Source organism: Protopterus annectens, chromosome 9.part0, assembly GCF_019279795.1.
Source record: "Protopterus annectens isolate FY-2018-M chromosome 9.part0, PAN1.0, whole genome shotgun sequence".
Lineage (NCBI taxonomy): Eukaryota > Metazoa > Chordata > Ceratodontiformes > Protopteridae > Protopterus > Protopterus annectens.
Window position 1 is genome coordinate 589,581,201 of NC_056743.1, and position 25,697 is coordinate 589,606,897.

Here is a 25,697-nt window from a genome sequence, read left to right on the forward strand (position 1 = left end):
CTGACTGAAATTTGATAAATTTGTTTGCGTGTGAGCATGCCCACTATGGGCATATATACTATATCTGTGTGAAAAATCAAGTTGGTTTTTACTTTAGGGCTTACCTTTGTGTTGTACATCAACAGGAAGCATGCTGTGCCTGCAGGGCTTCCATGAGTCAATCTGCAGAGACTTATCAACATTTCTACATACAGGGGGGACAGCTATTATTTGTACATTTCTACCCGGGGGGGCACACCTGATTGTTACTGTGAGTGTACATAGGATGAGGGGTACACCTGACACTTACACATTTGCTAGGCCTGCACTGCTATGTCAGGTACTCCAGTTCAGTCTGTACTGTTGCCTATCGTACTGGCTTGAGGCATACCACTGTATTACAGACCTTAGCTTCCAATTACACACATATTAGTTTGTGACTTCATAGCCTACCCAACCCACATCACACTGCCTGGCCTGCTGTTATCTGTCTGCATAGTGCTGGGGGGAGGTTACTCATATGCCTCTTCAGAGGGCAGGATGCAGCATTTGTTTGTGTTTGCATTTGTCTACAATTGTCCTGCTGGCTGTGACTGTTAGGTATGTGACCCCCCCCCAACTGGTATGTGTGAGTGACTTAAGTTGTGTCTGTGCCAGTGAAATGCTGTCATGGCTTAGTGGTTCAGTACTGTGACTATAGTGCACAGTATCCTGAGTTTGAGCCCTGTCACTGCTTTTTATTTTCCTGCTGGGCAGACCTGAATGGTTAAGGAACAGTAAAGCAGGTGTGAGCATGTTTACCCGACTTTGCTCGACTTTGCCCGACTTTGCCCAACATTGCCCAACATTGCCCGACATTACCCAACGTTGCTCTGGTTAGCGTGGTGCGCAGCTACGCGCAATTGTATTTAAATATGCTCAATACTGGTAAATTTTGCTTAGCAGTGCTTTATATTGCTTAAAATAGGGACTCGTGCCTCAAGTGGTGCTATATCAGATGTACATATTACACTCCCTATACATGTTTGAAAACAGGTAGTGTCAAGTTAGGCATCCCTTTTACTATATGTGCGAGTCAGACAGAGGTGTCATTTCCAGGGTTCCTACTGAATCAGTGTATGTGCTATGTGTTGCCTCTTTGCCAAGGCCAGGGCATACTGGGGATGCCTCCTTCTGCCTTCTGGGGCAGGCTCAGGTTGTTCCTCCTCTGAGTCACGCTGTGCTTGTGCAGGCCTTGGCAATGGTGGGGGGCTGTTTGGCCCTGCCCCATGTTGTTCCTGCTGCAGCTGTTTCCGCAGGATCATATTGTGTAGCATGGCACATACCATGACAATTTGGGTACATGTAATTGGTGAGTACTGCAAGGCTCCACCAGATGTGTCCAGGCACCGGAACCGTGACTTGAGCATCCCAAACACACGCTCAATTATGTTTCTTGTTTGTGCGTGTGCCTCATTAAGGAGTTCTTGTTCGGGTGTGTGTGCATTTCTGATGGGTGTCATCAGCCACGGCTCCAGTGCGTATCCAGCATCCCCCACTAAGTGACCATCAGGAATGCCCCCACTGGCAAATCTCTGGTACAACTGCGTCAGATGCCAGATGTGGGAATCATGATAACTTCCAGGGCAGCCAGCTCACACATTCATTATTATGTCCTGGGCATCACACATGACCTGGCAGTTGATGGAGGGGAAGCCCTTGCGGTTGATGTAGACCCTACCCTGCTCAATGGGTGGCGCTTTGATGTGTACGTGCGTGCAGTCTATTGCACCCACTACATCAGGGTATTCTGCTATTTGGTGGAAAAGATGCATTTTGCTGGCCAATGCCTCACTGGAATTAGGGAAATATACGTGCTCACTGACATGTGCTGACATGGCATCCAGCAACTGGTGCAGTACCCTGGATGCTGATGCCTGTGATATTCTTAGGCCAACACATATCTTGGTATCCACTGGGATGGATTCCCCTCGGTTGGTTCTGTGTGTGAGGTGTGGCCGGCACAGCTCAACAATTTGCTGCAGAAGGTCTCTGTCCACCCTATAGCGCTCCACTATCTCCAGCTCATGTAGCCCCTGGTAGGTTACCCTGGGTGTGTACACTCTTCTCTGTGTCCTCATTGTGGGTTGCTCAGCAGCACTGACAACATCACCACCCTCAGCACCTTGCACATGTTGGTTTATGATAGCAAGAGCAGCCCCTAACATTTTGTCTGACTTTAAAGTTTTTAAGCGTTCCCTCTTTGTATACTGCAGTGTTGCAGAGTTCTTTGGAAAAAACAGGGAAGAATGCTGTTTGCAGAGTTTAAAGTGCTGGGCTGGGCTAATCTGCTACCTGTGTAATTGGCTGATTCTGATATATTTCACCTGGCAGCTCTGCTAGTTCTCCTTGGTTAACTTCCTACTACTTCTTTTCCTTCATTTTCCCTTTTTGTTTCCGCCCAGGGCAGCGCCGTGCAAACAAGCGCACACACGTGCACACGCTGTGTGCACGTTTGCAAGAAATTTCAGATATATTCACGGCATACGCCTTTGGTTTCTGGTTTTCAAAAAGGACAACTGTAGACACGCCTCTTGCAATCCTGAGCAACTCAGGGCAAACACAAGACACTGTGCTCCAATAAGCGTATAGCCTTTCTGACACACCCCCTTATGATGTTACCTATATTCTACTCTACTACTCACCTACTCCTACACTTACACTCTTGGGACATGGCTCACATGCTGGGGAAAATTGGGATTCACTATCCTTATCCTCATTTGCATAGGATTGCCTACTAATGCATGGTTACATCTCTCACACTGAGCTTCCCCCCTTAGTAACCACTACTCAGTGGCCATGTTGTCTTCAGCCTCCCATTGACCTGCATGGCAGGATAAGCTTTTTATTGAAAATGACTATTTTTGGCTATTTTTAAATTATTTTCTTGTTTTTTAAATCGCCACACGTTTGCGCAGTGCTGCGCTACGCTTAAACATTGGAGATCAGGGAAAAAAATTAGATTTTAATAATTTTAAACATTTATAAATGCCAACTGCCTTATATTTGGCCATTGGCATGCTTCCTCAACTGTATGCATCCTTTATTTGGAACTGTCATAGCTCCGTTTAGCTATTTGCACAACGGTACTCCATTACCAACAGGGTACATTTCTGCAGATAACACTAATCTTCCACGGACAGGTTAGTGTTTCCTGGATTGCAAATTTACCTCATTTGCATAGCTTTCAGCAGCAAATGAGGTAATTTGAATACCATGACGCTGTCCGTGCAAGAGTAGCTTTAGCAGCTCTTGTGCACACCCCTGCTGGATGTACCTGGATCGCACGGCAAACATATCACCTCCGTGAGCTCCTACACTCTTCTTGCACTCCATGCAAGCTTTCGTAAATCCGGCCCCATAAATTATTTGTTCAATTTTGTTAATTTTAAAAAGTGTGTGTAGGGGGGATAAAAAGAATCCAAGAGTAGACCATGGTGGGTTTGGGAATGGTATGAAAATGTAGGTGCTGCAAATAGAAAGTTGCAGAGCTAGGGATTTATAGCCCAGTTCTCATCTGTTTATGTTACCATGACATTAACTATGAAAGCAGCAGAACATTTTGCAAAAAATGCTGACACAGAGAAATATAAATGGGCATATAAACAAATAAACATGCAGACACACACACACACACACACATATATATATATATATATATATATATATATATATATATATATATATATACATATATACTAGAGAGAAAGAAAGAGAGCTGTTGTATGGTGCCCATGTTGTGATAGTGTTTATCTGTGATCAGCATATAAAGGCCAACATATTAAACTATTATAACTTCTGAGTCACCAGGCTGACTTTTAACTAAATGAGTGCATGATGTGAAACTAAATGAATATCATTCCAATATGAAACCTTGAAACCCAGTACCTCTAAAGAAACTTCTTAGCACCAATTGCACAAATCTACTTACTCAAGTACATATATCATTGAAATACATGTACCAAAATTAGGAGAGTTTCTTGCAATGACAATGACAAAGTAAAGACAACAGTATCTACATTTTAAGGGCGGATAAGGTTTCTACACTCCTAAGTATGTCCTCCTTTGTATGAGATGCCTAGCAGCTATGAACTTGTCAGTTGTAGTCATTTCTTATTGCAATGTTACCAGTTTACCAATTGTTTAATGCAATATAGGCAATTAAGTCTTCAAGGACAACAGGCACTGAATTTGTAGATAGACCATTAGATGTAAAGTTGTTTGCCAGTGGCGATCTCTTCATTAGTTACAGATTTCTTTAATGTGAAATTGTTCAGATGATTTCTCTTCTGCAGAGATTGTTTGTATTGAGTGATATTGGTGGATTGTAATGACAGAAGTCTGAGTAGCCTTTTTATGGTTGAAATTTTTTGAAATGGGTAGTTTTGTCATTATTGGTTTATACATTTTGTTTCTTTGCTTATTAAAAGAATGCTTAAAACTACAAATTTAAAACACATTCTAACAAGTGGTGCTGTATTACATAAGGAATATAATTTAATGCAATCAGGAAGTTGAATCAAAGAACAAATACATGTATGCATGGCCGTAAAAATGTGTGCAAGGATTCTGTTTTGAAAACAGCCCAAATGTAAACTTAATCCTCCACTGACCAGATACATTTTCTATAAATATGGGTTTTCATGCAATTTCAGTGGCAGAGAATTTTACTGTTCGTGCCAAGCCTGTTTTCATTGCAAGATTGTATTGTTTATCAAATGGCTGTCTGTGTTTGTGCTATTCTAGCTTAAGCTTCTGTACACAGGGAGGAGAGAGGTTGCTATTCTACTTTCCTGAGCTGTAAGGTTTGCTCGCCTACCCAGAGTAAATTGAACCAGGGCACATAGGCTTCTATTTTCTGAAGACATTACTTTTATAGTAAAGTATGTGTGAAGGAGCAACAGATAAAGCAGGTTTATTAAATGAAATTTCCATCTTTACTTGCAGTTTAAACTACATTATAAGGTATCCTTTCTTCTATGCATTTAAATAATTAAAGGAAATGACTGGACTGGCTTTTTTGGGGGGAGTAAATGACTGGAGTGGCTTTTTTGGGGAGTGACCTACCTGTGGGCGTGGCTCGTAGGGATGTTTCATGAGTATGACATGGGTGGGGCTTTAGGGGCGCTGGAGCACTACTTCGCCTAGGGCGCCATATCAGCTAAGGTCAGTTACTGCACAGTTACAGCAGCGCACTCATTCAACTATTTTGAAAGAAGGTGAACTCAATGTTTTGAATATTCATATGGCGGATGCAGATCTTGTCCTGTTTATTCACACCTACAGAAACAATGAACAGCATGCACAGGGTGTTGGGCGGTCTTTGCTACTGCGCATCTGATGGGGTAGTGTTCTAATACAAAGCCCAGGTGCCCAAGCACTCAAGTTGCATTCTCCATTTGCCCAGACCTCTTCGAACTGATTCTTCTCATCTAAGAAGAATTAGCTTTGCTTCAGTATCCTCTCAGACTGTTAAACTCCTTACCCTGCAAAACCAAGTGAGCTCACCTGCCCCATGATGGATCTTCATTTCTGCCACTTGCATATGCAATAGCATGCTCTTGCTCATTACCCAAAATCTGCCACAATGCCAGCCTACAGGATGGGTACGCAAGTTAACTTGTAAACTGTGACAGCTTCATACTTAACGTAATTCTCTGTTTGCTACTTAAGTCTGGTTTAATACCTGTTGTACTCCCTTTACCCATTTTCTTGTCATTCTCCTGAACATCTGCGTTCACTTACGATTACAAACAAGACTCCAAGATACTTAAAATCATCATCCACTTTAGTAGATACTGGTACTGCTCCCTCACCTGCGTACAGCAAACCAACCTTTCCACTGAGAGAACCATGATCTCGGATTATTTTGCTATCGTGCATTTACCTTTCGTTTATTAAACTTAATCGCTTACTTTTAGTTTTGTAATCTACATATTTCTTTTTTTTATCTTCTGAATATATTCACATATTTTTAGTATTACTAGCTCCAGCTGAAGAGTAAATAAATTAAATAAACTCTTGTCAGGAAACTGCTTCGTAACTGCCGATTTTGGAATATCAGTATCAAGGTGGTACCTGTCGGGAGATAACAAAGGCTAACCATACATACATGATAATATCGCAGTGGTCGTGTTTTTGCTCCTAAAAAACAGTACTATGTATGACAGTAACATTTTAGCCTCAAGCCGTACAGATACATTAGGGATAGTTTCCTGTTGTAAAGGTCCTTCACTGTCATCTCACCTACGTCATTTAATAGGTGTTCGCGAGATAACTAAAGTGCCGTCCATTTCTGGGTTTCTGCCTCTGCTTTGTGTCATACACTCATTAACTATGGTCCGGACCTTGGCATTACGAGGTGGCATCAGGTCTTGGGTAGGTGTACATGTACACAACAACCCGTGGTGGACCGGTGGGCTACGGTACTTCAATGCTGAATCCGACAAATCTCCACCCAAACGGATAGGTAGGGCTGTAGTTCTGTTAATCCCGTACCATGGGCAAATTATAGTGTTCTGGGCTCGAACAGGCATGTCATTGGCTTAGCAGATGTTAATATGCAAATGTTGAGAAATAAAATATTATACATCTTATTGTGGAACTGCCCACATACAGCTACTTGTAACTTGGCTAAATCGGGAACGGAAAATTTTAAGATGTGTGTAACCTACCGTGTCTCTCAACTTTTATACTCAAGAAGTCTGGACAAAGCCAACAATCTGGGTCAATTTTTAAATATTACTCTAATTCACTTAAATGTTAGTATATCAGATAGTTTTGTATCAACATGCATTTTCTGAACAATAACATATATGCAGCTGTAATGCCTGGTATTATTGACGGAGTATAATCCACAATAAACAGTTTTATCGGGACAGGGCAAAATCATTGGCTTTTTTTGTGAAATCAGTGACAGTTGAGAGACATTGTTACGTCGTTATTGTAATAGATGTGTGGGTGTAACCGGTTTCACAGCACGTAAACCACGTTGTATAACTGTTGCATAGCATACAGTTTAGAAGGCTAGAACGTTGATTTAATGCTGTGAGCGCTAAAATGTAATCCCCGCAACAAGCTGTTAACCTGTAAAGAATTTAGAAGCATAAAACAGCACTGAAATTAACGTGTAAGGTGGGAAGTAATGCAAACTTTGTATCCCAAAAATACTCTTGCTTTTTTATGTTGTAGTGCAAACGGTGCGTATTTGCTGTAAAAATTCCAATGTGACCAGAATCTTTGGGATTATTTAAAGTAGTTATTGCCCATACCACTGTGCACAGTTGATAATTCTGCACGTCTATCAATTTACCCGGATTGCAGGTCTGAATTTTCCCGTTTTCTCCGACATTCCTAAAATCCTTTTTTTTTTTTGTAATAAAAATTGGTCAGTTTTAGATAACAAACATTAATAGATTGACTAATTTATTTTACCTCATTAATATGCATGTCAGTTCTAGTCCTGTTATTGCCGTTGGATGAAAATAGGTATGCACATCATTTAACAAATCACATCACACACTTGCTTGGAAAGTTGACTGCAGCTATGTATTAATTATTGAATCAGTGCCATATCAGAAGTCAATGCCAATCAGGAATTCAGATGTGCACAAAGGGCAGAGTGTAGAAGGAAGTAAAATTAACCTGGTCATGCCATACCACCGCAGTCACTATAAGTACTCAACCAAAACCAATAGCTAAAGGGATCTGCAACCAAACACCAATAGTCCCTATCAGCATTCAGCTAGATACCAGTGGCTGGAGGGGATCTACCACATGTGGGACCCCAGGCTGTGGCCCCCAGAGAAGGGCCAAGCTGTCTGAGCCTGCCCCCTTCTCCAGGTCAAGCACACTTTTTTGAAGTTTTTAGTCTTCCAAGTTTGCCCTTCTGCCCTTTGTGGCTGTGATGGGAAAAATTAGGAAATTCCTTCTCAACCCTCAGTGTGATCACCCTCATGGGTTAGCAAGCACCTGCCTGTCGTATCAGTTAGCACTTACCACTTCTCACCTTGTGCTGTCTACACCTCTTTCTGATTTTATGAGGAAGGGTGAGATGATGGGTGTTCTGCTCTGTCCTGCCGTGCTGTTAAAAAGAGATATTGCCCGACTACCTGTGACTTTTTAAACTCTTCTCCTACCTACCCATCTACCTTTACCCACTCCTTCCTTATCCTAACCAACTTCCTGCCTTCCTAGCCCTCTCCCCAATCACTTGTATTCTATTTTCCATACAGCACTATAGCTGTGCCTATGATTCCTTGACATGCTCTCATTGCCTTTGGCTGAAAATAAGCATGCACATCATTTAACAAATCACACCACACACTTGCTTGGAAGAAATGGTTTCAGTCATGTATTTATTATGCCAGTCAGAATTAATTATATATCAAATCAGTGGCAGAGAAGAAGTCAATGCCAGTCAGACCAATCAGTGCCAACCAAGAATATTCAGATGTGTGCAAATGACAGAACTTGGAAAGAAGTAAAATCAACCAGTACCTAACATATGACCACAGTCCATGTAAGTGCTCAACTAACACCAATGGTTAAAGGGATCTACAACTAAACACTGGGAAAACCAGAACTAGGAATCTTACTGTATTGTCATTGGGGGTGAACTAATTGCTACCTTTCCAGGGAGTTTTTAAAATTGTTTATAGCTTTCAGATGCTGCAGTAGATCTTAGGAAAGCTCTGGGTGTGTATTGTACTAGATGCAGGTGATCAGATGTGATGTCATTCTATAACCAACACTGAAATTATTCTTTAGACGTTAGTGAGAGATATGATGTAACTCTCACAGCAGCACTTTATTCTTCGGAACCTGACAGGAAAGATTTCTCACAAATGTCTCACACATCCACACACCTCATCTTACCTTGCTGTAGTCAGCAACTCAGCACTCATCATCTTGCCTTGCTTTAGTAAGTAATCAGGGAACAGTAATTCTTTAGTCAGTCAGGAAAATATAGTGAGATTAGTTAAGTACTGTTTTTCTGTAGCTATGTGAATCTATCCAATTGTGTTATTTTTTATATTTCCTGTGAATGAAACATTGTTTTTATTGCAATTAGATATTCAGTATTATCATGTTTTCTATTTTATTATTTATTAGTAAATATTTCTTATACCTTTCATTTTGGCTGGTCTTTTAGAGAATACTTTTAACATATTGAGAGTACCTGTGCTTATTTTAGTGACACTGTGGCCATTCCTGAAGGCCTTGCTGCATTGGTCAAACTCTACCATTTGTATTAGTATTAATTTTACTCAGTATAATTGGATACCCTTGTGACAGCCTTAAAGTAGCTGACTGATGGTAGCGTAATTACTTTATATTCTGGGCAGAGGGGGCACAGCTGGTAAATCTGTGCCAGCCTTTCCCAGGTGTGTGTGTGTGTGTGTGTGTGTGTGTGTGCGCGCGCGCGGAAATCAAATATCCAAGTTTGTGTGGTGTGTGTGTGTGTGTGTATCAGCTACTTGGAACAGGGACACAGAGCTCCAATGTGGCCAGTGTGGAGTCTTAATTGGGGCCTGGAGAGAGACAGAGAGTCCAGCCTCAGGTCTGGAGTGTGCTCTCTGTGTGTTTTTAAGGGAAGTTATGCCTGGTGTAGAGAGCTGCATCTGAAAATACTGTGTGTATCCATTTTTGCTCCTAGTGGCCGGCTGTCACTGGTGTCAATGTTGAAGATTGAGGCTCCTTGATTACTGGCCCAGAGTAGGAACTGTCACATATTGGTGGCAGCTGGGTGGGATATTAATTGAACTTCCATATGCTGTGGGTAGTTGTCATTGAAGGTGTGTTTACTCTAAGCAGCCACAAGGTAAACAGACAGAGTTTCATTTTCGCAACAGTTTTATTTATTTTTGTTAGTTTAGTCATGGAAAACAGGCAAAGATGTCAGCAGAGGATTATGGTAAGCTGGCAAAAACAAGTTGGCCAAGGTGTGAAACCAAAGGACTGGTGCATGCCTACCTAACTAAAGAGGAAATTATTTAAGCCTTAATTACAACTGCAGCATGGACCAGCAAACAGGAAGACAACCGGTCTGGTGTTGGGGATGTGCAGCCTTCAGAAACAGGACAGTTCACCTTTTCCTCAGAGGATTTAAAAATCCATCTTGAGTTAGAGACTTCAACTGAGGCTGGACATTTGGAATTAGAATCACTGGAGAGACTGTGGCATTTGGAGGCTGAAGAAAAGAAAAACAGATGGAATTAGAATCAGCAAAGAGACTGCGGCATTTGTAGGGGAAAGCCAGCATGAGAGGGAGATGCTGACTCTTTGTCAGGGTCATGGAGGTACTGGGGAAGGGAATAACTGAACTCTAGTAGCAATAAAGTTCAGCAAATGTCTTCCACAGTTTACAGAGGGTGATACTTTTGATAGTTTTATTCATATATTTGAAAGAGTATATAAACAGTATAATGTTGACCAAGGGCTCTGGGTATGAATCCTGACCCCCTTACTCCATGGTGAAGCTGTAACTGCTTTTTGTAAATTGTCTGATACTGATAGTTTAAACTATGATAAAGTAAAATAATGTTTATTGGAATATTTTAAGTTAATACCTGAAGCTTACAGAAAAATGTTTAGTGAGCATAGACACAAGGCAGATGAAAGTGTATGTGATTATATTGCTGAATTAAGCACTTGTTTTCATAGATGGGTAAGTGGGTGTTAGGCCACCACTTTTGAAAGTCTGGCAGATCTTTTGGTGAGGGAACAAGCCATTAACACTTTGCCTGAGGACATGAGAATCTGGTTGGCAGACCAGGAGTATAACTCTGCAGATAAGCTGGGGAGAAAGGGGATCTCTACTTAGCAAGCATGGCACCACTGCACAAGAAGGGGATACCCAGTGCTGCACATGGATATAAAGGAACCCATGGTGGGCAACCTAAACCACCCCGACAGAGTCCACCAATAACACTGGAAGCTACTTGTTCAGGTACACAGTCAGGCTCAAGAGTTAGATGTTTTAAATGTAACCAGAGGGTCATGTAGCATACAGATGTCCACTGAAGCAATCTGAGGAACAAAATATGAGAGAACCAGCAAGTGGGAATAACAGCATGCCAGTGGTAAGTTGTCTGGAGACAACAGCGGTACCAAACTATCACCAGAGTTTGTATTCTATCTTAGTGGATGGAAGACTGGCCACTGCTAAGAGAGACACAGCCTTTGATATAACCAGTGTGAAGCCTGTAGTGGTTAAAGAGGCGGAATACTTGCTTAGGTAGTCCACTCTAGTCAGAGCTTTAGGAGGGACCCCATTCCAAATACTTTTGGCCAGGGTCCACATTGACTGGGAGGGTGGAAAACGAAGCAAGCAGGTAGGTGTGTTTGAGGATATCCCTGAAGATGTCTTGATAGGGAATGATTCTGATAATGCGGTAACTTGTGCATGCAGTTAGACACAGCCAGGCTTGGAGACAGGCATGTGGGTCTGGTAGTGTGGGGGAGACTCAGACTGACCCCCACCTGAAGATGGGGCTGGTGATGTGGCTGTTTCAGGGATGGAGCTGCCCTGTAGCAGTGAGCCTGAAAGTGAGCCACAGCTGCTGGTAGGTACTGATGTTCCCGTGGACAGGGTGACTGAATGGACAGAGGTGAGTGGAAGTACCCAGGCTGACAGGAATTAGCACCATAACTTGCACCGCTGTCAGGAGATACCAGGCTTCCAATGGAAAGGGAGCTGGGAAGGGTCACAAAGGTAGAGGTGAGACAGTCTCAGCTTTCAGACCCTACTTTATGAGGCTTAAGGGAGGTAGCTAATGAGGCACCTCATTCTCAAGGAAAACAGGAGGCTGTATACTTGAATAAAGGGTTACTGTATAGAGAGTGGACCCCCTGAGGGAGGGCTCAAGGGTGAGGGAATACAGCAGTTGGTAGAGCCCAGAACCTCCCATCTGGCACTTCTAGCTGTAGCCCATGACATTCCTTTTGAAGGTCATATGGGCTTAAAGCATATCAAGAGACGTATTGTACAGAACTTTCATTGGCCTGGGATTGCAAGGGATGTACCAGGGTACTGCAGGACCTGTGAGCAGTGCTAAAAGGTAGACAAGGCAGGATTCAAGGTCAAAGCTCCTTTGATGCCTTTGCCTGTGATTGAAAAAAACATTTCAGATGGTAGGTATGGATATTGTGGGGCCTCCAAGTACCCCAAGTTCCACAGGGAAGAAGTATATCCTGGTGGTTGTAGATTATGACACTAGATACCCTGAGGTGGTGGCTGTGTTCTCCATAGAGGCAGAGAAGATGGCAAATGCTTTGCTAGAGATTTTCAGCAGGTTAGTTATCCTGAGAGAAATACTGACTGACAGAGGTGTCAATTTCATGTCAGACCTGCTGGCTTCTCTGTGGAAGCACTGTGGGGTGAAGCACCTAAAGACCATCCCTTGCCACCCCCAGACTAATGGTCTTATAGAGAAGTTAAACTCTACACTAATGATCATGCTACAGGCATTTGCAGACCAGTTTAAGAAAGACTGAGAAAAATATCTGCCCCATCTGCTATTTGCATACAGAGAGGTATCCCAGGAATCCACAGGTTTTTCACCTTTTGAGTTTCTGTATGGTCATAGGGTGAGGGAGCCTTTAGATTTCGTTCATGATGAGTGGGAGGGTGAGTGTGAACCTCACAAGGAGTCTGTTGTGCGATATGTCCTAAACCTCAGGGCAAGGCTTATGGGCTTGGCCCAGGAGAACCTGGCAGGAGCCCAGCAGCAGAAAAAGGTCTGGCATGACAGGAATGCTCCAGCTTGAGAATTGCTGTGTCAGACTAAATAAGCTGCAGACAGCTTGGGAGGGACCCTGTGAAGTGGTAAGGAAGGCCAGTAATGTTAATTATTTGGTAAACCTGCTAGGCAGGAGGCAGGGGCACAAATTGTACCATCTGAACACAATGAAACCTTAACATGATAGGAAGCTCTGGTGCTGAGTATTTGCAGTGGGTGGCAGGTGGATGCTTCATACCATGGGGGTTTGGGCTATACTCACTCAAGTTTCCTCAGAGGGAGAAGAGCACGCAGTTGTATATCTCCATTGTAGACTCCAACCCAGGGAGAAATGTTATGCAGCTGTAGAAAAAGAATGTATAGCCAAGTATGACACTGCAGAAACTTCAGCCCTATCTGTATGAAAGGAAATTAACTGTGGTTACAGACCACAATCCCTTACCATGGCTACATTGTGCCAGCCAGCAAAATCCCAAGTTATTAAGGTGGAGCCTAGGGTTGTAGGAGTATTACATGACAGTGCAACACCTTAGTGAGGTCAGCAATACCAATGCATATGGGTTCTCAAGACAGGGCATAGGTTAATGTTGTTCCCAGACAGGCCCATTTCTCTCAAGCAGTGTTTTCTAGGGTCACTTGAAAAACTAGCTTGAGTCTTCAAAGGGGGAGAGATGTGATGATATGAGGTAGTGTAGTGTCATCTGTGCCAGAGAGAGTAGGGCAGTGCATGTGTAACATATGCCAGCATAGCTAGCTGGAGTTTTGTAAAGAATTTTATGTCATTTGACTGTCACACTGATTTGTATACATGCTTGTGTTAAAAATGTATTTGTTAAGCTGCTTGTGTTAAAAATGCATCAACAGTGGGTCCTGCTGGACAGAAAAGAGATATACATATATGTAGACAGTAGTATTATTATAACTGATTAAATGGACATGTTTTAACATAGAATTCCAGAAGGGAAGAGGTTAATCTCAGTCCAGCTAGTTTTGAAAAATAGGTTGAAAATGAAATGGGTTGGTAAGTCATAAAATGTTTATCTTACAGGTCTGATTGCAGCCAGAGACAAAATGTCTGGGAAAACCAGGACTAGGAATCTTACTGTATTGTCCTTAGGTGTGAACTAATTGCTACCTTGGAAGGGTGGACATTTTTGAAATTGTCTTATAGCTTTCAGATGCTGCAACAGATCTTAGGAAACTCTGGGTGTGTATTGTACCTGAGTCAGGTGACCAGTTGTGGTGTCATTCTATAACCAGCACTGAAATGATTCTTTAGATGTTAGTGAGATATGTTATGGAACTCTCACAGTAGCACTTCATTCTTCAGAACCTGACAAGAAAACCTCTCACACATATCTGACACATCCACGCACCTTATCTTGCCTTGCTGTAGTAAGAAGTTCAGCACTCATTATCTTGCCACCTTGTAACCAGGGAACAGTAATTCTTTAGTCAGTCAGCAAAATATATAGTGAAATTAAGTACTATTTTTTTCTGTATCTGTGTGAATGTAACCAACTGTGTTACATTTCCTGTGTTGAAACTCTGTTGTTTATTGTAACTAGATATTCAGTATTCTTATGTTTTCTATTTTATTATTTATTATTAAATATTTCTATAACTTTCATTGTGGCTGGTCTTTTAGAGAATACTTTTAACATCTTGAGAATACTTATGCTTATTTTAGTGACACTGTGGTCATTCCTGAAAGCTTTGCTGCATTCGTCAAACTGTACCTTTTGTATTAATATTAATTTTACTCAGTATAATTGGGTACCCTTGTTAGAGCCTTAGAGTAGCTGACTGGTGGCAGTGTAATTACCTTATAGTGTGGACAAAGGGGGCACAGCTGCTAAATCTTACCAAGTGTGTGTGTGTGTGTGTGTGTGTGTGTGTGTGTGTGTGTGTGTTTGTAAATGAAAATATCCAAGTGTGTCAGCTACTTGGAACATGGACACGGAGCTCCAAAGTGGTCATTGTGGAGTCTTGTTTGGGGCTTGGAGAGAGAGAGAGAGAATGGGTCCCCATGTGCTCTTAAGGGAAATTGCGCCTGGTGCAGAGAGCTGCATCTGAAATTACTGTGTGTATCCATTTTTGATCCCTCATTGGTGTCAGTGGTGAGGATTTTAGCTTCATGATTACTGACCTGGAATACGGACCATCACACTCCCGTATATGCAATACAGTTAGATTACCTGAATTTCTGAAGCCCCTTTTGCATGGGCATGTGATGCAGCTCCTATTCTGAAGGAATGAGCTGTTAACATGCTAATGTCAAGACCCAGCCTCACTATGTTTTCTTTAGGACTTTCCATGAATTGGTAACTAGATAAGGGAGCACAATCTCTGTGACACAAGAACAGTGCATCACCATTCGGATGCCTCTCCTGGTATTTCATAATTCATTTAACTATATCTCACCCTGTATTGTTTAAGGGCTCGAGCTTCTGCCATACTCCCTTCCCTCACACAAACCCATACCCTGTCAGCCTCTCGTTTAATAACACTGAGCTCTAGAACCCATGGAGGGTCGTCACGCTTGCTGCACTGCACTAGCTCAGATAATTTGAATGCACCAAAAAAAAACACTATTAAGTATGCTGTCCGAAAGAGCCACAGTTCATACTCCAAACTACATACCTCTCTCAGGGCTCCCCATAGCCATGCAAAAGTACTCAGCTTGTCCTTGGAGCATTTTTATAACTGCAAATGCTTGCACAGTGTACTGCCACCCTCACACCCTTTGGTACCAACTAATTGCTGCCACATATGCATCAACACTGCATCTAAACATACCCAACTGTTTTTTAAAACTAAAAATGTAACTCAATAGCTGTGGTATAGGTAGTGGCCGTTTAACCTGCCACCCTGCATCAGCCCTTGTTTTTATAAAATGGACAAGACATTTCTTATACTGTACTCCTGTACTTGGATGCAGTGCTTTCTCTATCTTGCCACGTATCAATTTTACATGTGGCCCCACTGTTGTGGAATTCTGTAAGGCTTTGGGGTTGCTGCTGGCACCACTTGCTTGAATGTAAAAATAGCAAGCGGAGATACCAAAAAATCACCAGTAAATCCAGCCACAAAACAAATAAAAAACAGCTTTATTCCAACAAACTAAACCACATTAACGTTTCTTAACAAACTCCACAAATAATGTTTTCATTTAAAGTACTTCATCAGAAGCAGAATTTTGGATTCTTGACTTGTAACTTGAGGCACACTTCATATAAAGTCAGCATCTGTTCTGCATACACCAAACACCTATGTTACTGTTAAGAGCAGTTCATTCTGGACATTCGTTTGTAAATTTGTTTATGACCTGATTGCTATTATATACACATATATATAAAGCAGTCCAAAAAAGTGAAATGATGAGATGACACCAAGCTCTCAGCATAAAACGAACAATCTTTTATTTTAAAACAACATAAGCACTTTCACAGCTCTTGCTGCTTCTTCAGATGTCAATATACCCTGGCTGTGTTCTGCATGAACTACAGAGTGAACTGGCACCTCACCTGTGTGCCCTGTTCAGTCACAGCCTCACCTCAGGCTTTGTCCCTACCAAATGGTACACTGCTACAGTCATCCCTATCCACAAAGGAAGAGTGACTACAGACCCTGGGAACTATAGCCCCATTAGCCTGATGAGTCTGAGATGCAAAGCTATTGAACGCGTCATCATGGACCTAATAAACAAGGATATAGGGAATCTCCAAACTCTGGATCCTACACAGTTTGGTTTTGTGCAGTGTAGATCATGCCTGCTCAGCTTGGTCGACTTCTTTGAGTCAGTCACCAGAGCTGTGGATGAAGGCAAGGTGGTTCATACAGCCTACCTTGATCTGGCCATACCTTTGATACCATTCCCCACTCAAGAATCATAGAAAAACTCACTAAGCTAGGCATCAACCCCTACATCACTAGGTGGGTTGCAAACTGGCTCACAGATAGAACCCACAGTGTGAAAGTAGCTGACTCCAAGTCAGACTTCCGACCAGTCATGAGTGGAGTCCCACAGGGTTCGGTCCTGGGTCCTCTCCTGTTTGGTATCTACTTCTCTGAAGTCCAGGCCAACATGAAGGGACTCTGGCTGACAAAGTTCGCAGACAATTGCAAGTTGGGAGCTGTTATTAACTCCCCAAGTGATGTTGACATCCTACAGAAAGGTCTCACTGAGACCAATGACTGGTGTCAGAACCATGGCCTTAAGCTCAATGCCAAAAAATGTGTCATCATCCCCTATGGGAAAAACCTGGTTCCCATGAAGTATCACATTGATGGTAATTCACTGAACACAGAAGGCATTATAAGAGATATGGAAACACAGGTTGACAGCAACCTCTCTTTTGATCACCACATTGCCATTGTGGTCAGAAAGTCCTTCTATGTGGCATATCTCATTACTTAAGGGTTTTGCATCCAGGAAGAAAGAGGTCATTGTCTCCCTCTACTCTTCCTTCATTAGGCCAGTCATCAAGTACAATGCCCCATTTGGCTTGTACCTCACTAGACACCTGCAACAACTGGAGAGGCCGCAAAAGTACCTCACAAAGAGGATCCTAGGCCTTAAATACTTGGCCTATATGGACAGACTCAAAAAAACTCCAACTATTCTCTGTCTCATATCTCCTACTTAGAGGTGATCTCTGCTTGACTTACAAAGCCATGTCTGACTCAGCTCTGTTAGAAATGCTACATCTAAAGAAATCCCAGTCCCTCCACACCACACGTTCCAGTGAGATCAACCTCATTACCGCAATCAGAACATGCTGGAGGGACAGGTTCATAACCCAGAGACTGCCCATGCTATGGAATAGACTTCTCATACATGTCAAGCAGAGCACCTCACTGGTCCACTTCAAGAGAAATCTTGATGAGTAGATGGGAAATAGAAAATTCACCCCAGGGATCACTCCAGTGGCTCTACTCGACAGAGGCAGTAGGAACTAAGGTTGGGTGGCATGATGCCAGGGTAATCCTATGGGCTAGGCTTGTAAAGGCTCCAGAGCCATTAGCCTAGTACATACGTATGAACCTATTAGTTCATGCACGTAACACAAAAGCCTAAACTAGACATTTAAAAAAAGATGTTATACATAATGGGTGGGAACGCAAACTTCTTGTTATACTGACACTTTCCATATTATCTTGCAACGTCAATGGTCTCACAGGTATAATCAAAAAAGAAAGAGTAGTGAACTATACTAGGAAATGCAGAGTGCAAACAGCTATGCTACAGGTGACACATTTGGAAAGAACTGTGCATGTGAATTTGATAAAGGATTTCAAAATGGCTATGTCTGGGACAGAGGAAAGGGGGAGCACTTATATTAATTGTTAGAGGAACTCCAGCAGTGAGGATGTGTCTGTGAGGCATAGAAGGAGGGCAGATTTTTGAAGAAATGTATGACAATTTTTGGTATTGAAGATGTGAACTCAGTAGTAGGAGCTTGGAGAGAATTTACATATTATTCCCTAAGGTACAAAAACCTGGGCTAGGCTAGACAGAAACTATATTTCACAGGAACGTGCGCATTTAATTGAATGTTTTGATATGCATAAGATAACTACTTCAGATCACATGCTATTAATAACTAAAATAAAAATACAGGATCAGGAGGAGGAGTTTAATCAGTGGGTAGTAGAAATTATTCAGGAGCTATTAGGGAAGATACAAATGTCTTCAGAAAATATAGCTAGGGAATACATACATAGATTCATAGGTAGGTACTAGGAAGTCTCTGGGATACAAATCTATCCCTCCAGCATGTCCTGTTTATTGTGGTGACAAGGTTTAGGTCCCTAGACCGTGTAACTCGGAGGGATTGGGATTTCTTTAGGTGCAGCATGTCCAACAGCTCTGGGTTTGACATAGCTTTATATGTTAGGCAGAGATCACCTCGGAGTAGGTGATATGCTATGGAGTAAAGCTGGAGTTTTTTGAGATGGTCAGTGTAGGGCATCTGTTTGAGGCCAGTAATCCTCTTTGTGAGGTACTTCTGTGGCCTTTCCAGCTGCTGCAGATGTCTTGTGAGGTACATTCCAAAAGGGGCGTTGTACTCTATAATGGGTCTAACGAGTGTCGAGTAGAGGGGAACAATGACCTCTTTTTTCCTGGATGAGAACCCTTTTGTGATGAGGTGTGCCACATAGAAGGATTTCCTTACTACTGTGGCAATGTGATTATCAAAGGAGAGACTACTGTCCACCTGGGTCTCAAGGTATCTTATCACACATTCAGCGTTAAGTAGACTGCTGCCTATGTGGTAGTTCATGGGTACAGAGTTTTTACCAAGGGGGATGACAATGCACTTTTTGGCATTGAGCTTGAGGCCATGGCTCTGACACCTGGCATCTGTCTCAGTGAGGCCCTTCTGTAGGATGTCCACATAATTTTGGGACTTGACTATGGCTCCTAGTTTGCAGTCATCTGCGAACTTCATTAGCCAAAGGCCTTCTGTGTTAACCTGTACTTCAGAGAAGTAGATACCAAACAGGAGAGGTCTCAGGACAGAACCCTGTGATACTCAACTTGTCACTGGTTTGAAATCAGATTTGGAGTCTGCAACTTTTACAGTGTGGGTTCTGTTAATGAGCCAGTTGGCAACCCATCTTGTGATGTAAGGATTTATACCTAGTTGAGTGAGTTTATCTATAATTCCAGAATGGGGGATGGTATCGAAAGCCTTGGCAAGGTCAAGATAGGCTGTGTGAACCAACTTACCCTCGTCTGCAACTTTGGTGACTGCCTCAAAGAAGTCGATCAGGTTCAGGAGGCATGATCTGCCTTTCACAAACCGAAACTGGGTGGGGTGCAGAGTTTGGAGGTTACCAATGTCCTTGTTTATGAGTTCCATGATGATACGTTCCATGGCCTTACAGACCAGGCTTGTCAGGCTAATAGGGCGATAGTTCCTGGGATCAGTGGCGGCTCCCCCTTTGTGGAGTGGGATAACTGTTGCTGTGCACCATTCAGTGGGCACAAAGCCTGATGTGAGGCTATGATTGAACATGCTGCTTAGGTGGGAAGCCAGTTCGTTCTGAAGTTCGTGTAAAACGCAGCCTGGGATGTTATCCAGTCCTATGGATGCTGTGTTTTTGGCTTTAGAGAGTGCAACTTTTACCTGCATAGTTGTGATTACAGGGACTCTGCATTCTTCCTGTATAGATATGGGCCCTTTAGGGTGTGAGAGAGGGGTAAAGTTAGCACTGAACCTGTCTGCCAGGATGTTGGCAATATCAGTTGGTTCTGTAATTTTCATGCCGTTGTGATGTAACTCAGGGCAGATGTGGGTGTTGCCATTGAGATTCCTGACATAGCTATAGAATGCTTTGTGTTTGTACTTAGAATCAGTGGCAGTTTTGTTTTCGTAGCTAGCTTTGGAGGATCTTATAAGGGATCTTAGCTTCTTGTTGAGGCTGACCAGGGAACTCCTCCACTCATGGGATTTTTCTCTCTTTTGCAACAGTTTCTTCCTTCTGTTGTAGAGTTTTACAGCCGGGGACCACCATATTGGCTTCCTTTTTTGGAGGGTAGCGTCTTGCTTCTGTTCAGGATAGCACGATCCATGCACTCGTGTAAGTGCTTATAGAGTGCATTTGTGTAGGATTCAGCAGTCGTAGCTGTATTGTCCATCTGTATGGGTGTCATGAAGTTCACCACTTCTGTCTTAAGAAGCATGAAGTTGGCTTTGGAGAAATTTTATACTGTGGTTTCCTTAATGGGGGGTGGGGGTGGGATGTGGATATCTAGGGTGATTAGCTTATGGTCGGATCTGACCAACAAGGAGTTGACTTCAGGTGTGGAACACTGGTCACTCATGTTGGTAATGACTAGGTCTAGGATATTGTTGCCCCTGGTGGGGGTGTGGATAAATTGATCCAGGGCATTGGAATTTATGAATTCAGAAAGCGTTGAGCGAAGGATTTGGTACATGAGAAGTTTTCCCAGTTAATGGTGGAGTAGTTGAAATAACAAGCATGCAAAATCTGAAGGTAATGCTACTCAATGCTAGAAGTCTAAACCTCAAAATGCACTCTCTCGAGGCACTCCTAAAAGTGGAGAACATCGATATCTGTGCAGTAACTGAGACCTGGTTCAAGGCTCCAGAGAGCACCCCTGCAATACCAGGCTACAACTCTTAGCACACTTTTCAGCCACCAAACCAGGATTGAAACACTAAAGGTGGGGGAGTGTCCATATTCACCAACGATATTCACACCACCAGGTTAGTTGCCCAACACAATGCGTCTGAAATTCTCCAGGTGCAACTAACACTAGGTAAGACTGCAATCCAAATTGTAGCTTGCTACAGATCCCCCACCATGCCCCAAGATTCTCACTACACCTTTCTAAACATACTGGAAAATATTAATGTACAACCAAACACCCTAATACTGGGTGATTTCAACTACCCTGCCATTAACTGGGAAAACTACTCGTGTACCAACACCTTTGCCCAACGGTTCTTGGAATTCATAAATTCCAATGCCCTGGATCAGCTAATCCATAGCCCCACCAGGGGCTCCAATATCCTAGACCTGGTCATTACCAACATGGGAAATCAATGCTCCACACCTATGGTCACCCCCTCGTTGGTCAGGTCAGACCATAAGCTAACCACCCTTAACATCCACATCCCGCCCCCACCCCCCAGTAAGGAAACCTCCATAAAAAACTTCTCCAAAGCCAACTTCATGCTACTCAAGTCAGAAGTTACAAACTTCATGACACTCATGCAGACGGGAACTGAAAGTTCGTCTGCTGAGTCCTACACTAAGGCACTGTACGAGCACATCCAGTCATGCAGGAATCGTGCCATCCCAAATAGAACCAAGATGCTCTCCTCCAAAAAATGGAAGCCAATCTGGTGGTCCCCTGCCATAAACAAACTTTACAATAAAAGGAAGAAACTGTTGCAGAAAAGAGGAAAATCCCAGGATGCAAAAAACACCCTTACCAGCCTCGGTAAGAAGCTCAGATCCCTCATAAAATCATCCAAAGCTAGTTACGAAAATAAAATTGCCAAAGATTCCAAAGACAACCACAAGGCATTCTATAACTATGTCAAGACTCTAAATGGCAATGCCCAGATCTGCTCTGAGCTACAACAGAATGGCATTAAATATACTGATCCCAAGGATATTGCCAGTATCCTGGCAGATCGATTCAGTGCCAACTTCACCCCCCCTCTCACCACCCCCTAAATGGCCCAGCTCAGTACCGGAAGATTGCCAAATTCCGGTAATAATGGCCACACAGGTAAAAAAAACACAATCTCCAAAGTTAAGAATATAGCATCCATGTGACCAGATAACATCCCTGGCTGTGTACTACATGAACTACAAAATGAACTGGCACCTCACCTAAGTGTCATGTTTAATCATAGCCTTACCTCAGGCTTCATGCCCACTGAGTGGTGCACAGCTACAGTTATCCCACTCCACAAGGAGGGATCCACCTTGGATCCCGGGAACTACCGCCCCATCAGTCTGATGAGCCTGATCTGCAAGGCCATGGAACATATTATCATGGAACTTATAAACAAAGACATTGGCAACCTTAAAACACTGGACCCCACCCAGTTTGGGTTCGTGAAGGGCCGATCATGTCTCCTGAACCCGATTGACTTCTTTGAATAAGTCTCCAGAGTGGTGGACGAGGGTAAGGCAGTCCACACAGCCTATCTGGACCTCGCCAAAGCCTTTGACACCATCCTCCACTCTGGAATCATAGATAAACTTACTAAGATGGGCATTAATCCCTATGTCACTCGATGGGTTGCCAACTGGCTTGCTGACAGAACCTACACTGTAAAAGTAGCTGACTCCAAATCCAGCTCCAGACAGGTGACAAGTGGAGTACCTCAGGGTTCGGTCCTGGGACCTCTCTTGTTTGGCATCTACTTCTCTGAAGTACAGGCCAACACTAAGGGACTCTGGCTAACAAAGTTTGCAGATGATTGCAAACTGGGAGCCATTATTGAATCCCCAAATGATATCGATACTCTACAAAAGGGCCTTACAGAAACAGATGCTTGGTGCCAGAGCCATGGGCTCAAGGTCAATACCAAGAAACGTATAATCATCCCCTTTGGGAAAAAACATGTACCCGTGAATTACCACATAGGTGGCAGTACACTAAACATCAAAAGTGTGATAAGAGACTTAGGGACACAGGTGGACAGTGGTCTCACCTTCAATAACCACATCGCCACAATAGTCAAGAAATCCTTCTATGTGGCACACCTCATCACTAAGGACTTTTCATCCAGAAAAAAAGGAGGTCATTGTCCAACTGTACTCATCCCTCATTAGACCCATTATAGAATACAATGCCCCATTTGGTATGTACCTCAAGACATCTGCAACAACTAGAAAGGCCGCAGAAATACCTCACTAAAAGAATCACAGGCCTAAAGCAGATGCCCTATGCTGACCGCCTTAAAAAACTCCAGCTATACTCTGTCGCATATTGTCTACTCCGAGGTGATCTCTGCTTAACATACAAGGCCATGTCAAACCCAGAGCTGTTGGACATGCTACACTTAAAGAAATCCCAATCCCTCAGAGCCACACGCTCCAGGGATCTAAACCTTGTCATCACAATTTACAAAACATGCTGGAGGGATAGGTTCTTGACCCAGAGACTCCCCAGACTCTAGAATAGACTGCCCATACATGTCAAGCAGAGCACCTCTTTGGCCTTCTTCAAAAGGAACCTTGATGACTGGATGGGAGAAAGGAAATTTACCCTAGGGATCACGTCAGTTGCCCTGCTAGACAGGGGTCCAGGAAAGTAAATAGTGTGAGAAGAAATAGCCAGGGAATTGTTATGGCTAGGCTTGTATAGGCCTTAGGGCCGATAGCCTAGTACCTACCTATGAACCTGTGAACCTGTTATTAGGGTGTTTGGTTGAATGCTAATATTTTCCAGTATAGAGGAGTGGCAATCCTGGGGCTTGGTAGGGGATCTGTAGCAAGCTACAATTTGGATTGCAGTTTTGCCCTGAGTTAGTTGCACTCGGATAACCTCGGATGAGTTATGCTGAGCAACTAATCTGAAGGTGTGGATATCCTTAATGAATATGGACACACCTCCACCTTTGGTGTTCTGGTCCAGGTAGATGTCCAAAAAGTGTGGTATGACTTATAGCCTGGTAATGCAGGGGTGCACTCTGGAGCCTTGAACCAGGTCTCAGTCACTGCACAGATATCAATATTCTCCATTTTAAGGAGTGCCTCGAGGGAGTGCATTTTGAGATTCAGACTTCTAGCATCGAGTAGCATTATCCTCAGTTTTTGCTTGCCTGTTCCTGTTACGGTTTTGAATTTGTCATTTGAACCTTGCTTAAAAAAGGCACTATAGGGGTGGCAAAAGTCTTAGCCAGTACTGGAATCCCAGGGGTGACAGGTGCAGGCCATCTCTGGCAAAGCATTATGGTCTGTCGACCATGTTGTTCCAGGCAGACAGATACTGGATCCCCTTAGAATGACACCCAAAGCTTAGCCAATTATTGAAGTCAATCATTTTGTCCTTGTACTGTGGCATCATTCTGGGCGATGGCAGGATGCTACTCAGGGCTAGGGTCATACCTGCCTGGGCTACAAGATTGGAGAGCTGTTCCACGTCTCTTTTCATGTAGTCCAGGGAGGTATGTCTCAGGTCATTCATACCAACATGGACAATGACAGAGTCATATATGTACTTGTTGTGGAGTGACCTGAGTGCATGGGTTATGTGGCAGATTCTGGCACCCAACAGGCAGCTAACAATAACCTTCTCCTTGTTTAACCTGGTGAGTGGGACATCAGTGTGCCTAACTATGGAGTCACCTATGACTAGTGTGTTGGATACGTTGTTTTGCCTTATGAGCTATGGTTGAGTGGCACACTGAGTCTGTGGGCCATGTGTCATTTGGGTTGTGTTGGGGGGTGGAGGTTGATTGTGTTTCTGCTTTGGAGGTCTCTGTTACTTGAGCAGATTATTACTGAGAACCTCCATGAATGTTTTTGTGATTCTATGTGTGGATTTTGGTGGTGTAGGTTTAGTGGGACTATGTGATGAGTGTGGTGTGGTGCAAGTGTTTACCTTCTCCTTTTAACTGTAAAGTTCAGTCTTGTATAGAGAGAGCTTTACCTCCAGTTTGGCTAGATAAGTGCATCTCTCACAGGTTGTAGTGTTGGGTGGTAGGAGGAGAGGGTTGTCTGTGTACATGAGGCAATTGCTACATTCCCCCAAGATGCCCAGATTCGTCAGATAGGAGAAAACACTGGGAGCTGACCTTTGGACATGCCTGAATAAAAAACTGTTTTCCCCTAGACAAGTGAGTACAAGAGCTGTTTTTCTCCAAGCAAGTGAGGAAAGTAAGTACAAAAACTGTTTTCCTCTAGGTAATGAGAAAGGTTAAGTACTGCAGTAATTCATAGCTTATTTAGTGCTTACAGCAAGTTCTGAACAAGTGATGAACACGAATAAGCAAATTCAAGTGCTAAAACCAATAATCTGTATCTGAAGTAGACTAGTTACAGGAAAGAAACAAGTGCAAATGCAGCTTTTAAATCAGAAAGTTGAGAGAGATGGAAAAATTGCCCAAACGGCCAATAACTACAATTTCTGGGCCAGAACCACTCCTTATGTGGTAGATAGGTTACCCAGTGCTTACCACTTCTACTTATAAGCTAGAAGGCTTCCCTCCAACACAGAAAGGCTTTGGGGGCTCAGGAGCTTACAAACAGTCCTGGATACAGAAAATCTGTATCTGGACTAGACTAGTTACAGGCAAGGCAGCAAACAAGCATAATTTTTTTTTGGCTCAGAAGTTTACAAGCAGTTCTGGATACAGCAGATCTGTATCTGGACTAGACTAGTTACAGGAAATGTGGGAAACAAGCGCAAATGCGGGCTTTTGAACCAGAAGGTTG

The 25,697-nt window shown here is 43.1% G+C and overlaps 1 protein-coding gene across 1 annotated transcript in view; it reads left to right on the forward strand.

The window, feature by feature from the left end:
* The first annotated feature begins 6,302 nt into the window (after nucleotides 1–6,302).
* LOC122811351 (prenylcysteine oxidase-like) overlaps nucleotides 6,303–25,697 on the forward strand; it is a 175,289-nt gene continuing 155,894 nt past the window's right edge. The window contains exon 1 of the mRNA XM_044083131.1: nucleotides 6,303–6,487. Within this exon, the coding sequence (XP_043939066.1) occupies nucleotides 6,355–6,487 (133 nt within the window). The 5' untranslated portion in view covers nucleotides 6,303–6,354. The remainder of the gene's footprint in view (nucleotides 6,488–25,697) is intronic.